Source organism: Apteryx rowi, unplaced genomic scaffold (assembly GCF_003343035.1).
Source record: "Apteryx rowi isolate R43461 unplaced genomic scaffold, aptRow1 scaffold_333, whole genome shotgun sequence".
NCBI classification, from domain to species: Eukaryota; Metazoa; Chordata; class Aves; order Apterygiformes; family Apterygidae; genus Apteryx; species Apteryx rowi.
This window is the reverse complement of record NW_020449786.1, coordinates 684,705-698,937: the sequence shown is the minus strand read 5'-3', so window position 1 is coordinate 698,937 and position 14,233 is coordinate 684,705. Positions and strand designations below refer to the sequence as shown.

Sequence of the window (14,233 nt, the reverse complement as noted above, 5' to 3'; positions counted from 1 at the left end):
TACAAGTAAGTGCTGGGAACATGCGCTGACTATCTGGACAGCAACAGCTTCCTAAGTTCACACGCAGGTGTCACTAACAGCCAAAATACAGGCACAAGTTTCACTTCCATTCATTGTTACCAAGAGTATTAAGAGATAAAGCAGTTCTGATGTAGGTGCAAGAGCCTTGGGAATGTGAGTGTTACTTTAACTCTTTACAGAGGTATGCCAGAGGTACATTTATCTGTAGATTTTGTAGAAGTGTGTTGTTTTCCCTCCTTGAGGTTTTAAGGCTACAGAATATGTTCTGTTCTTAATGTGGGATTCAAAATAGATTTTATCACTTGAAGATGACTTCTGAGTCAGATTTTCCAACCATATATTTGGTCTGCATGTGCAGTGTAAGAAGTGTGAAACAATAAAAGCAAATAGGAGTTGCACACATGATAAGAATCTCTGATTTGGCACTTGGATGCTATGGTGATGGCTCCTCTGAATAATGTGACCGCATATAGAGTACAGGCAGCCATACAATATGGATTCAGTATCAACAGTTCATTAACCTACAGAAGTCTTCTGTGGTATGAGAATAAAAAATTCTAGCTGTATATCATGTTCAGGATTTGCTTTCCTCACATTATTGTCAAATCAGTTAGGTGTTGCAGGATGTGATTTGTCTCCCTGCCCTGAGAAATGTGGTTGGAGAAATGAGATGTTGCACGGCCTGATTGTCTGTCTCTCCCTACAGTCTCAACTGAGGGCTTGTATGATTAGTCAGGGGTAGAGGTCTAGATAGTTAAAGCTGGGTGAAAGAAATCCGTCTCTATGTGTGTGTTTGTGTGTACATATACATATATATGTATATTCTAGCTCGGGCTAATCATTAAAAAGTAACAATTTCAAACCACATGGCTTCTTAAGTTATAGCCCCTATTGACTCTGCTCAGATGCCTGGAGACTGCCCTGAAGCAGAGGAACTCCGAGCTTGGATTTCTTACCACGGCCACTGCTACTACACTGAATCGTCAGCTAGGACAAGTTGGGCCCTGGCTTCCCTGGAATGTGCCCACTTAGGTGAGAGGCTTTTTTATTGACTGACAAGATTTATAAGAAAGTTTTATATAAAATCACATATAAAAATGTAGAAAAGTTAATAAAAAAATCATTAGGAATACTTCAATTACCTAAAAAGCTATTTTAAAATCAGATGCAATGAAAATAAACTGACATGGGTGGCTTTCTGCAGCACTCTCTCCTCGTCAAGAAGGAGGGACGACCGGATGAGGAGAAGGGCTGTGACCACAGAAAGAGCAGCGGCTCCACATCAGCTGCCTGCTGCTGGGGCAGGGCAACCTGGGGCAGCGGGCTGGGAGCCATCCTTGCCTAGTGCCTGCAGGGCTCTTTTCTTGGTGAGAAGCAATGACGAAACTGGTGAAATGAGCAGAGAAGTGTGCATAAAACTTTCCAAAGCAGTTGTTTTGAAAGACTGTAAAGGACAGGTTGTTCCAGTAGTGGCTCATGCACAATACTGTTATTTGCTTCTTAATGCCTTTCAGGTGCTACCTGGGTTTCAGTAGAAAACGTGGAAGAATCTGACTTTCTAACGCACACAATACAGCTGCTTGGAAACAAAGTAGGGGGTTTCTGGATAGGATTTTACAGAAATGTTGCTGGTAATGTCTTACCTTCAATATTTACTTTAAAATACTTTCAGAAGAAAAGAAAATTAAGGATAACCTTATCTCTTTTTACAAAAAGATAGTGACAGCACCTATTTTTACTTTATTTTAATGCATAACAGTAATATATATAGACAATAGGATGGCCCTCGGTATCCATTACAAAAACCCTATGTTAGAAGTCACCTTAGTTGGCAGATAATTTACGCTAATGATATGAAGTGAACACTATGGAGATGCTTTTGTCTTCAAGTGAACTTCATTGAATACTTTGGGACAAAGTAATGACTTTATGATTCAGCTATGATTCAGAAGGAAAAGAAACATTTTGTCTCTTTGGCACAATCTTCAAGTATTAGTCACCAGACTAGTTCTGAGTTGTGCCCAGCCCAGGATGTCTCTGCCAGGTTGCTAATTCCAGTCCTTCCATCATGAAAAATGTAGATAGTTTAAGAAGACAGTTTCTCATAATTGGGCTGAATCCTCTGGCCGAGCCCCAGATAAAGTTTCTCACAATCAATCACCCTGGAAATGCTAGAACTTCAGACGCAGAATGTGAGTTAAACTCAACCCAATAAAGCCTAAGAGTGCGAAATTGTCACATTAATTGTTGGAAGCTGTCTCTGTCTCCATGAAGAAAGCTAAGATGTTACAAGACTCAAAAAATGCCTATGTGTACCTTCCTGTAACAACACTGTTACTTGACATGGCAATTTTATATGTCCTTGAACAGCAGCGGCCTGTCTTTCCTGAGATAACTGAACAAGTGAAATAGCTATCCAAATTGAGATGATTCAAGGGTCCTCTTGTAAATTCGGTTAATATCTGCATAAATACCTATAAAATATCCCTCTCTCTCTCCTTCTCCCTCTCTCTCTCTCTCTGCCTCTCTAGATATATACGTAATCATACGCTGTGTTGATCTACGATCTCCTTCTAGTGGTGGCCAGTAGTCAAGTGTCTGCGTAGATCCTGGATCCAGCAGCATGGGGCATGAGTGTGGATTTTTTAAAGCACCAAACAGAGCCTGCCTGTGTATTCATAATTTTCTGTCTGGCTGTGCTGGAACATTTCTCATTTAGCCCAGTATCACTCTTATACAGGGTGCTGCATATACTTATGTCACAACTCCTCTTCAATGTATATGAACCCTTCAGGGCATGTGGTAAGGATTTAGAGTGTTTTTGGTGAACTAGTGATAGCCAGATAGACGCTCTGAGTGGAGGGAATCCTGGACTTGGTTAATTAGTAAGTGCTATTACAAACATCAAGGACCTGATCAATAGCAAACAAATATTCCCAAGCAAATTTTATCCAGATACAATTACATAATAAACTTCAAACAGATTTCTAGAAGGAGTATATGGGGAAAAATATTTATTTTACTGTTATGCAGTTTTTTATTGAATAATTTAGCTGTGAAAATAATTAAGCCGATTCTTCTTTCATAGTGATAAATTCTTTCTTCTACAATAATCCACTGTGGTTTTATGAAATCTGTTTTCACAAATCTGAACTCACAATGAGAGCTGCTAGAATTCTAACAGAGTAGCATTTTCAATATCCCATGCTGTGGCATTACTTTTGTAATATGTGCTACCTAAACACTTTCCAGAACTCAAATGCTAAAAAACTTTTTTCAGTTGTAACTTTAACAAAGTCTCTTGTGCTCTGGGATTTCTCACTCTGTCTATAGCTTTCTTGGATGCAATTTAATGAATGATAGTTATACCTATAGTAATTCTGTACAATTTTGGTGTAGCATTTCCTGAAGCACCTTCCTATCACCAGTCTTCTAGGAAGAAAAATTATGTGGTCTCCTACTGGAAATGGATTACTATTGCATGTTTTGAAGCCACATGCTGAGCTAAGGAGTTAAAGTATCTATCCATGAGATAAATTTTAAAATTTGTTGTTCAATATGTTGCTCTTAACTTCAGACCAGTGGTTGTGGCTAGACAGCGCTGCAATGAACTTTGTCAACTGGGCGGAGAAAGAGTCCATTGCGGAGCATCGCTGTGTTGAAATGACTGCACCATCCGGTTATTGGGATAACACTGAATGTTCTTCTGAAAAGGGATTTATTTGCAAAAAACCCAAAGGTAAGTTCTGTGAATAGTGACTGAGCAGATCTGTTTATTAATAGCTGTTATAGCCCTTTTGTTACCATGTGTGCTGTGTAGCATGTAGTATGTGCATGAATAATGCAACATGCATTTGTATGTATGGACACACAGGAATCACTAGGACTCAAAGGGTTGTCTCAAATCTTCTCCAATTGCCCTATACAATCCCTTTCATCATCTTACCAATTTCTATCTTAAAATACTATTCTATTTGTTCTTACTCCCCCTACCTATGATTACACCTTTGCTCTGATGGTTTAAAACCTTTTTCTGACTTCTGTCTTATGACAAGTATATACCATGTTGTGCTTTTCCAGAACTTTCCATGTCTGTATATTTACTTAAACGTCAAGGGGACCCATGAATCTCAAAATTACTCCTCTCTGCACTGACCAACATTGGAAAAGGGAGATCTCCCTCCTTAATCTTAATCTGGGAAGAGCAGTGGAGGAGCAAGGGGATTGTGAGACCCCTGAAATCATTCTAGATACTAAACAAACTTTAAGGTAAAAGTAAGATGAGCTTGTTCTATTGAAGAGTAAAACTTAAGAAAACAGTAACTGTATTTTGAGGTAGCCACAGAGAAGTGGGAAATAACTTGCTTTATGACTTTAATTGGCCTTCATGGTGGTCTTTGCATTCGCTCCAGAGCCTCAGATTGAGCTAAAGCCACAGATATTTTGTATTTTGAAAAAAAACAAAAAACAAAAAACAAAAAACACCCAAAAAACAGAGCATGGACCTGATACTCTTAACTAATTCTGTTTTCAAGCTTTGTCTTCTCTAAAACAAGTGATGGCTTATATCATTTTTACATTCCCCTTGTTCAGGAGGATTTCCAAATTTGGCTCATGGGTTACTACTGAATATAATTTCCCTCTTTTGCCACCTTGCAGCCCTCAGTTCCGGTTCATTCAGTTTGTGACTCAATTTATCTTCTAAGTTAATGGAGTCTCGTCAACCCTCACTGTGAAAAGTTGTTTCTGTGATGTCCCTTTAGTCCCCTTTCTGTTGTGACACCTAAGATTTTGTAACAAATATTGATTAGTTTAGAAGATATTTTTATAAACTGTGTCTGGAAGTGTTTCCTGACAGTTTAGTTTGGCTTATCCCATTTTTCTAAACATTTGTAGTGCCTGTGTTTGTAGGCTCTGAGCTCTTCACAGCACTGTCTTCACTTGTATGTGAACACAATAGCATGCTGTACTCACTCTCGCTTGAGACTGAAGCTTTCAGAAAACTTTTGAATACCTAACACAGGCATAGTATGGCACCCATCAAACACTTGTGCAAATTATGACTTTTCCAGGACCTAAATATTGTCAAAATTATTRTATCCTTGCAAGGAAGAATTAGTCTGAATAATCAAGCTTCCTTTTCCAGCTAGAAATATTCAGAAATTATATTACTGCCCAGTATCAATAACTGGCTTCATATTGGGCCTGATTCGAAGACCTTGAAAGTCAGTAGTGCATCAGGGATACCAAAAGGTCAGCTGTTTGATTTGCAATGATACTATCAGGAGTACTTCCCTATTAAGTGAAAAGTTCATGAAAGTCTCTACAGAACCTGACCCATCAGCATTTCTAGAAATTTTCATGAAATTCTGAATATGCCAGACTATTTTTTCAGAGAAAACTAACACATGTAGTGCCACTTCTTTGATATTCCCAAGTGGAGATACATAAAATATAATTGCCTTAAAGAAAGCACTATCATTCCAGTCTCTGAAGTTAGGGGCTAGAATGAATCTTTTCTAAAAAATGGTAGGTTGAACCATTTCCTTTGTAGTACCTATGAGATCAGGTTTAATTTTCCAGCTTTTGTATTCTACTCTGCTATGGGCATGGTACATAATGCTGCAGGGTCGGTTGTGTCAGTCCCAGTGAAACAAGGGGAACATATCTGTAGTCTTCTATGCTGAAAACCTCTTCTTCTGCATAAAATAAATTTTCAAATTATTTTGTTCAGCTGAGAAGTTGAAAGCACACAATTTCAATACTGAAGACATAGCAAGACATAGTAGTTCTCAGATAAACAGTTGGAAATTTGAGGAAATTTTTAAAATCATTTTGCAAGTATAGTCTTTAATAAAAAAAACAGACTGAAATGTAAACAATGAAACAGCCACCCCCCATATGTTCTTAATTTCCATATTTAAATAAGCACTTGCCCTTGGTATTAAATCAATTTATCTCCATAAGGTATTTACTAAGAACATCTGAACTATATTCCAGAAATTAAGCTATACCTTTCTTAGTTTTGAAATATACTTTTTTTATATGTAAGTTGGTTCTGTATATAAATGGCCAAAAAATTAATGATATGAATAGTTAGCCTCCTAGTTTTTGTGAAGAAATGTAAAATAAATATTATCAGCAAATAAACATTAACTGCATATTTTGCCTAAATAGTACTGAAGCAATAAGGAAGCACTAAAATCCATCTATTGAGCCATCAGATGGTCTAATATATATCTATTTCCTGCCTCTGTAGGGATTGCTGTTGCTTTGTGCTTTTATTTTACATTCTGTTCTGATTTCTTCTTTTCATTTTATATTTTGTTTTGTTAAGTTATGATCTGAGTAGCTACGTTTCCAAACTGTAATGTATAAGAACCAGGAGGAGAACTATTTTCCTGATAACTTTGGAAGTCCTGATTCAGGGTAATTTTTTCTTACTTAATAAGAACATCCTGCATGTTTAATTATACCTCTTTTCAAAATGTGAAACATTTTTTGCACCTCTTGCAGAAGATTTTATAAAAGTCTGGTTTCTCTCTGTCTCTCTGTTATGTTGACAGTAACAGCAGGATCCAGCTGGACATGCAGAACTTCCTAAAACATGCTATGTGAAATTAATCTCCAGTGTTGTATATCACATTCTTAGTAAATTAATATTTGAGGGAAAATTGGGAAAAGGTATTTGTAAATGAACATAAGAAAGATTCAGTATTTGAATGTTGGTTGATATAAAAATAATATGAATATTATAGTCCAGTGATATTAAGTAGGAAGGTAGAGTCTTTTTAACTTGATTTTTGCCTCATTTGTAATTAATGCCACAGTAATCCTTCAGGGTTTTTTGTTCATGTATAATTTTAGTGAAATAGTCAAACTTTTATGGATTCTGATGAAGTGTCATATTATTTCTCTCTGATATTCATTGAAGTTGAGCCAAGTGGGAGTCCTCTACATACGAAAGGTAAGAGTTTTCATAAGAAAGCTAATGAAAATCTAAATACAAAAAAAGCTTAAAATGAATTTTCCTAAACCATTCCCTCTTAGAGAACAAGCCCTGCTGACAGTTACTGGGATGCATGGTTATTAATCACTCAGGGTAAGCCCACACTGTTTTACACATGCATGAGCGCTCCCTCTTCCACATATTTGGTCAGCTGGGTTGCCTCAGGGCTAAACCTGAGCTGATGAGCTCAGCAATGACCTAATTTGTGACTGACTTCAAGAACAGGCACAGAGAGCTTTAACTTCACTGTTAAAACCCATGTAGATCTAGATGGAGGCGTCTCTGCAAATTTGTTCCATAGGTATTATTATTATTGTAAACATTCTGACATGAAAATATTGTAAAACTCTCTTCCAAATAATTAGCATCCCATATCCATGTCTAAAGAACGACTGTTGAAAAGATGGCTCTCGTAAGATCTGCTCTATACGGACCAAAGGTCTTACTTGAGGTTGGAATTTGCCCTGTTTCTTCAATAAGGCAGCAGGAGATACTGCAAACTTTCTTCCTTGTTTTCCATGCATTACATGCTGGCCAAGAACAGCGATAGCCACCAAACTAGGAGAACATGGGAAATTTTCTTATCCAAGCTCCTCAATATTTTGAAAGCTACTAAGATGATGCAAGATTCTTGTTCTCACATTGTTTCACTGTCTTATAAAGGACTGTATATCACGAGACTGGCAGTAGAAACAAACAGGGTATAAAAGAGTGTATGGACTGAGGATGCTCTTTAGCCAGTGTGGGCCAATGGGCAGGAAAGCTCGGTGTGACTCTTTACATAAGCAGAATATTGCCCTTACTTTGATTTCCTAATCACCTCTATTTTTCACCTAGTCAGAAGCAGAAGTAATGCCATGCCATGGAGGTGACCAGTCATGGAGCACAACTGTTGAACAATGAACAAGTCATAGATGGGTACATTATTAATTGAATTCTTATGAACATCCAGTGCATTCATAGATAGCTTTGTATATCACCATAATCCAGGTTCATTGAGACCAAATATATTAGCTTTAGCAAAAGGAACCTGGCTACTAACCAGCAGCCATTCAGAGTTCAGGTCTACACCAAACAGACTCCAAGTTCAGACTGCAGAGAACATCTCCATCTTGTTTCTCATGTCTTCTGTGGAATAAAAAATTAGTAAGGTTTCTTACAGTAATATGCCTTCATTTTCAGACAAGGAAAGGAATGAAGAGACTCATCCATCTGTTCATCTATCTGTTTGGCTACTGGTTTTCTTGGCCATTCTCACTCTTCTTGGAGCTGGCATGTCAATCTACTACTACAAGAAAAAAAGACAAAACCAACTATGAAGAGAGAGTGACAACGAAACACTTTTAAATTGCAGTGTCAGTGATTAAGGAATTGGTGAGAATGGGTCCTGTGGCACATATCAATTCAGAGGAACAAGCTGCTTGCTGAAATTAAAGGATGTACCTGTTAAAAGTTTCCAGTGAGGATACCTGTAATCTTAAATCAAATGCCATTTCTTTTTTGGCAATAGCAGCCTCTTTTGTATCACATTTTACAAAATCAGAATTATTGACTTATGTTATAGTTTTGTAACAGCCAGGTTGTTCTTACATGTCTTAGCAAACATACTAGTGTAAATTACTCGTCAAGAACAAATGAACATAGTGAAAAAGAACTATAACAGTCAACTAGTGAGAAAAAATACTCAGTAAAGTGTGATTCTTATATAGAACTGGATTCCCATGTCCTTGTGAACATTGCAAAGAACTCAAAAAATTCTGCCTAACTCCGTTGCCATCCTGAACTCCTTTTGCCCCACAAGCTTCACTCCAACAATCCACCTGTTTTATTGATTTTTTACAGCTGAATCCTACTAACTTTATTTTAAAAATGTGGCTTCGTATACTAATCTCAGATAACTTTGGCAGATAAAACCTTGCCATTCTCATTTTCTGTTACAGAAAATGCAGTTCACAGCAGCAAAGGATATTAAGTTCAGGCATGTTTTTTTTTCAGTCTGATAATACGATTAACWTTGTAATATGTTCAATGTATGTGAATTAAAATATTGTCATCCTTGCAAAAGTGACAGTCCTTTCTGTTTTACGTACTGTTAGTAGTTACCGAGTGACATACAGCTTCGCGTCCCTGGAAGTAGATGGGTCGTTTCCCAAGCATAACACCCCACAATGTCCCAGTATTTTCCTTTCCCATAGGCCTTGCCTTGCAGCTTTCCATGCGTGTGTGACAGCCATGCCTCTATTTTCATTTTGAACATCAGTTCATTGTGCAGGATAGAGACAACTTTTGTCCCCACTAATCATGTCAGGCACTGGTGGCCAAAGACTTCCCCTGAAAAGTGTTGCAATATTAAATAGAAAATGAAAACAAACAAAAGTGTGTATGAAAATGTGGCAACACTTTAAATATAGGCTCAGCTGTATGTTGCAGAAACTTACCTACAGGCAAAAGCACCAGAACAGTTACTATTACTTTTTATTAGTCATGCAGACTCAGCAGAAAACCACAGCCCAAGGGAGCAGCTAAGCTGCCAAAAAACTGTTGTGCCTGAGAAAAGTTCCTGCAACGCACCTGGAAGGCCATTTGTGAAAAGAGGAAGGGAGGGTGCTCCTGTCTGTGCAGCATCTGTTTGCAAATAACAAGGAGGGCTTCTCTCCCCACGACTCCAAATTCAGCTTTCCATTTTTAAATGCAAAAAGAGGAACTGAAAACTCAGGAATGCAAGCAGACACTGTACTAGGAATCTGCCCAAAGGCAATGTTTAACACATTAGAAAAACAGAGTGAAAAGCAATGCAAACTAGAATTTCGGTGAGATGCAAATACAATTTAGGCACTAATCATTTGGGGGGAATAGCGTTTAGATGATAGCCGCAGCACGCAGCCTGCTTTGTTTAAGCTGCACAAGGGCTCCTGTGCAAGCTGGAAAGTTAATGAAATAAAAATAAAAAAAGGAATAAAGGTTTCATTTTAGGTACTGGACCCCAGGGTTTTTTCCATAAATCATACCAAGAATCTAACACACTGGTGAGACCGGCCTCTTGCACCAGTGAAAATTCAACGTGCAGGACAGTGACCATCCAAGGTCAGTCACCAGCGTTGAGCTCTCCAGTTGTGTGAAATGCGCAGCTGCAAAATGCTGAATTTTCAGTCCTGCTTTAGTCTACCCCTGCCAGCACTAATTCCCGCCCCCCACACACACCCATCGCTCTGCAGCCCTGGGGAGGTGAAACCCCACAAATGTCCACTTATACGAGGGGATCTAAAGCTCGGTTCGGACTGGAGTGCGGATGGCGCTTACCCTTCATTAGGTACAGGCAGGCACTGGGCAGGAATTGTGTCCTCCAGGAATTTTCCACAGGGATTCCCTCCATCAGAGCTGTTGCACTTTGTGATTTCAGATATATTTGAACTACGGTTTTGCTCTTTAGACTCCGCTTCTATTTCTCTCCTACCTCATCATTTTTTGTGGCATCACTCAGTTTTGTTTAAGACTTTGGGTCAACCTTGCACACCTTGCTGACACCCAGCTGTCCCAAAATGTCATCTGCAGAGAGATCTCCAGTTAGCTCTAGTTATTCTTGCATAGCTTTATGCTTTCCTGACCCAGCTTTGCTTTTTCCATACAGCAGCCATCCACAAAGAATGAGAAAAATTTGTTAGCATATTTTAAATAGTTGCGCAGAAGAATTCATGGGCTTACTACAACAAGAGTCATATCACATTTTGTATTTCAAAATTTACTAAAAATGAAATTCTGAGAGTGCTTTCATTTGCATAATTGATAGGAAGGTCTTTTCTTCTTTCTTTTTTAAAGCTACTTCTGGGGGAATTTTGAATTTTACAATTTATAGCACTGTAAAATCTCACCTGAAGCTGGCTGAGGCCTTTAGGAATTATGATAATGTAAATATTGTATAATAACTAGCTATAATTAATGAGTGAAATTGATCACCTCATTAGAAAAAGTTGAGAGGGAAGCAAACTTTTTTTCTTTCTCTTTGAGTACTTTGCTAACAGCCAAGTCAACAGGTTTGGCTAGTTCTTTCAGTAATTTTCTTTACAGCCTTATAAACAGAAGCAGACASAGTTGTTCTTCCTCTGACATCTGCAGTTCAGCTTCTGTACATAATATCTCGCCATGCATAGACTGATTATTACACTTCATGCTTTTTTCCATTTGTATCACAACTTCTTTTAACTGCACTCATAAAAATAAACAGAAGAAATGGTAGGATTTGCCTGCATATGAAAATTTGTCAATAGAGCTATATCAGGACAGTTGCACCAAAATCCCTTGCCAGTGGAAGTCTTCAGGCAAGCACTTTGGTCACAGATTAAGAGGACCTTCTCCAATTTAGCTTACTTTTGGCTTTATCTTAGAACACCTTTGTTAAGAATTTCTCAGGAAGGCAGATACATAATTTTGCTTGACAAACTATTCCAGGCAAAAGTTTAGTTCTTACTCTGTTACAGAGGGGCTTAGCCAGTAGCATCAAACTTCTTCACTTTCAGATTTTTGACCAGTAGTTATAAACAGCCCAGCCTGAAACTGTGATCAAAGCAAGCAGAGTAATTAGCGCAGAACAGAGGCAATTTTAGCCCTCAGAGCAAACAATAATGCATAATGGACCGAATACTGCAGGTTCTGTTAAATACTCTCTTCTGGTGTGGAGCTGCGAGGCTGAAGCAATGTACTGGACCACTGGGGTTTGTCTCCCTCTTTCTTCAAGATATTAAAGCTGAGGTTGAGTTTCTAATCTTTTATATTTCACTGCAGGTTTCTTGTCACCACTTCTCAAGCCACTTTTTTAGAGGTTTGGCCTGTGTGACACCCCAGCAGCTGACCCCCTATGAAGTGTTAGCTAAGTCCCAAGAAAAGATGAGTGTCACCTTTCCACTTATCACCTCTAGTAATAAGGATGGAGACTTGAGTTTTGGAAGTGACTAGCGCTTCAGAGACAGTAGTGTTTGCAATGTGCATTCTACTTATTTCAAAATGCCACATGTGACAGGATACTTCCTTATTTAGAGTACAGAGCTTTATCTATCAACCCTCTTGACACAGAGAAGAACCYGTCACTATCCTCACTCAGAAGAATTTTATGCATTGCAAATCTTATAGTCTGATAAAGGAATGAAAGGAAAGTAACACTGGCAATGACTCCCTCCAGGTTCCTGGGTTTTTTTTCCCTCGTGCATTGTACTTTGCAGTCACTGGGTAAGTTTCCTGCTGTTGATTTTGTGTTAAACTAGATATGAAAATGTTTTGCCTTGGGCAGCTTGACAGTTTTAATGCACAGATTGCCTATTCTGTATATGTTACAAGATTTGATATAGGATATAGAGAATATGTTGGGTATTATTCTGGCAGTTCTGGATACACAGAAATAAAGAGGGGAGATATAAGCTTGCTGGGGGAAAAAAATGAGGTAAGAAGAAGAGGATCTTCACATTGAAATTTCTTTCTTTGGAGATACTAAATCAGATTATTGATGGCACTGTATGGGAGAGCGATGGGAGAAGAGGAAACACGGAGCTCTCTCCATTTACCCTCCCCAGCACACCAGAGGTGCAGTTATCAGTCTCAAGGTTTTAAAGTCATTTTTTCATGTTAACTGTACAAGCTTCCCTTTCTACCGCAAGTTGTAAGGTATGAGAAGAAAGAATTGGCTCCTCCCCTCCAGTCTGACCGAAACAGAAGAGTTCTATTTTAAAGACAGATACCACTCATTGTGTATAGCTGCAGAGAGAGAAATGTTAAAGCAATAACGCATGTAGAACCAAATGGACCAGTGTGTTTGCATGAATGTGGGATTGAGAGCATATATCTGAAATTTCAGGATAAAATGACTCTCCTGCAATGCAGTGATAACTGAAAAAGATGAAGCATTGCTAACCTTGAAGAATGAGTTGAGTGCAAAGCTGCAAGACTGCCAAACCTCAACAAGTGCAGAAATGCGTAACTGAAGACTAACGTTTTTGCTGTCTAATGATGTCTATCACAACCTGATCCGTATTCTCTTTGGTCAGCTATCCTTTTCAGCCATTGTTTTTTTCAAACAGTAAATTTAAAAATAGAATGATAGAATGAACCTATTGAACTACAATGCAGTGAACTCGTTTATGTCTGAGAGCTACTTGTGGGAGCTCTGGCACCAGGAACTGTGATTTATCAGCCGTTTATCATCACAGGTGAGGATTAGACTTTCCTAAAAGGTGTGTACACCCTTCAGTGTTTAGACCATCTCTCTGAACTCTAAATATGGCATTTAAAATCCAAATCTTACTAATATAACATTTTATTGAATATCTCTAGCTACATAAGGGAAAAAATTATAAAAGTGGATTAAAAAAGATGGTGCAACCTCTCAATTTCAGATAGCTAGATGGATTCAGGGATAAATAGATAGATAGATCTATTATTAGAAAATCAGATTTATCATTTTATGATCATTTTCATATGTCTTCTTAACTCTTTCTTCTCCCTAGATACCTTTACATTACAAGGAAATGCCAATGGACAACCTTGTGTATTCCCTTTCAAATATGAAGGTAAACAGTACACTGAGTGCACTGATGCTGGTAGGTCAGATGGCTGGCTGTGGTGTGCAACAACTGCAGACTTTGATGCTGATAAATTGTATGGATTTTGCCCACTAAAAAGTAAGTCCTGCATTTTATTTATTAACTTGTCATGAAACATTGTTGAGAAAACCATCTATTGAGCTATCAGATCCATTATAAGGTTCCAGCTACTCACCCTCATGACAAACCTTGTCAGAGTAGCCCAAATGAAAATCATCTCATTGAAAACTAACCCCAGAACCCAAGTGCTCCCTCTTTAGTGAGTGGAGAAATAAGCACCTTCAGAGTGTGATTTAGTCCACCCAAGTTCTGATTCACCTACCGGAGGTGGCTGTTTCTCTTCACAGACCAGAGAGGTGAAGACGCTATTAGACATCTCATTTATGTGACTAAAGTGCATGGTAAGAACAGCATGCATCAAGGCTACCTTCCTTTCCAAAAATTCCCATTGCTCTTTATTCCTCAGGCCTGTCCTGTAGGTCAATTCACACTTAAATTGTGATATACTGGTTTTTTTTTCCCTTAACATACATTTCCTATTGTGTTCTTGTCTCCTATTGCTTCTATTTTGTCTAAGCAAAAACACTGTTGATAAAATTATCCTCCCCTTTCATCT

General features: G+C 38.2%; 1 protein-coding gene and 1 pseudogene across 1 annotated transcript in view; both read left to right on the top strand.

Moving 5' to 3' along the window:
• The window catches only part of LOC112969081, a 35,545-nt pseudogene extending 27,148 nt beyond the window's left edge, over positions 1–8,397 (top strand).
• Positions 8,398–12,113: 3,716 nt separating this feature from the next.
• The window catches only part of LOC112969090 (macrophage mannose receptor 1-like), a 39,380-nt gene continuing 37,260 nt past the window's right edge, over positions 12,114–14,233 (top strand). The window contains 2 exon segments of the mRNA XM_026071965.1: positions 12,114–12,250; positions 13,522–13,695. Of these exon segments, the coding sequence (XP_025927750.1) occupies positions 12,190–12,250; positions 13,522–13,695 (235 nt within the window). The 5' untranslated portion in view covers positions 12,114–12,189.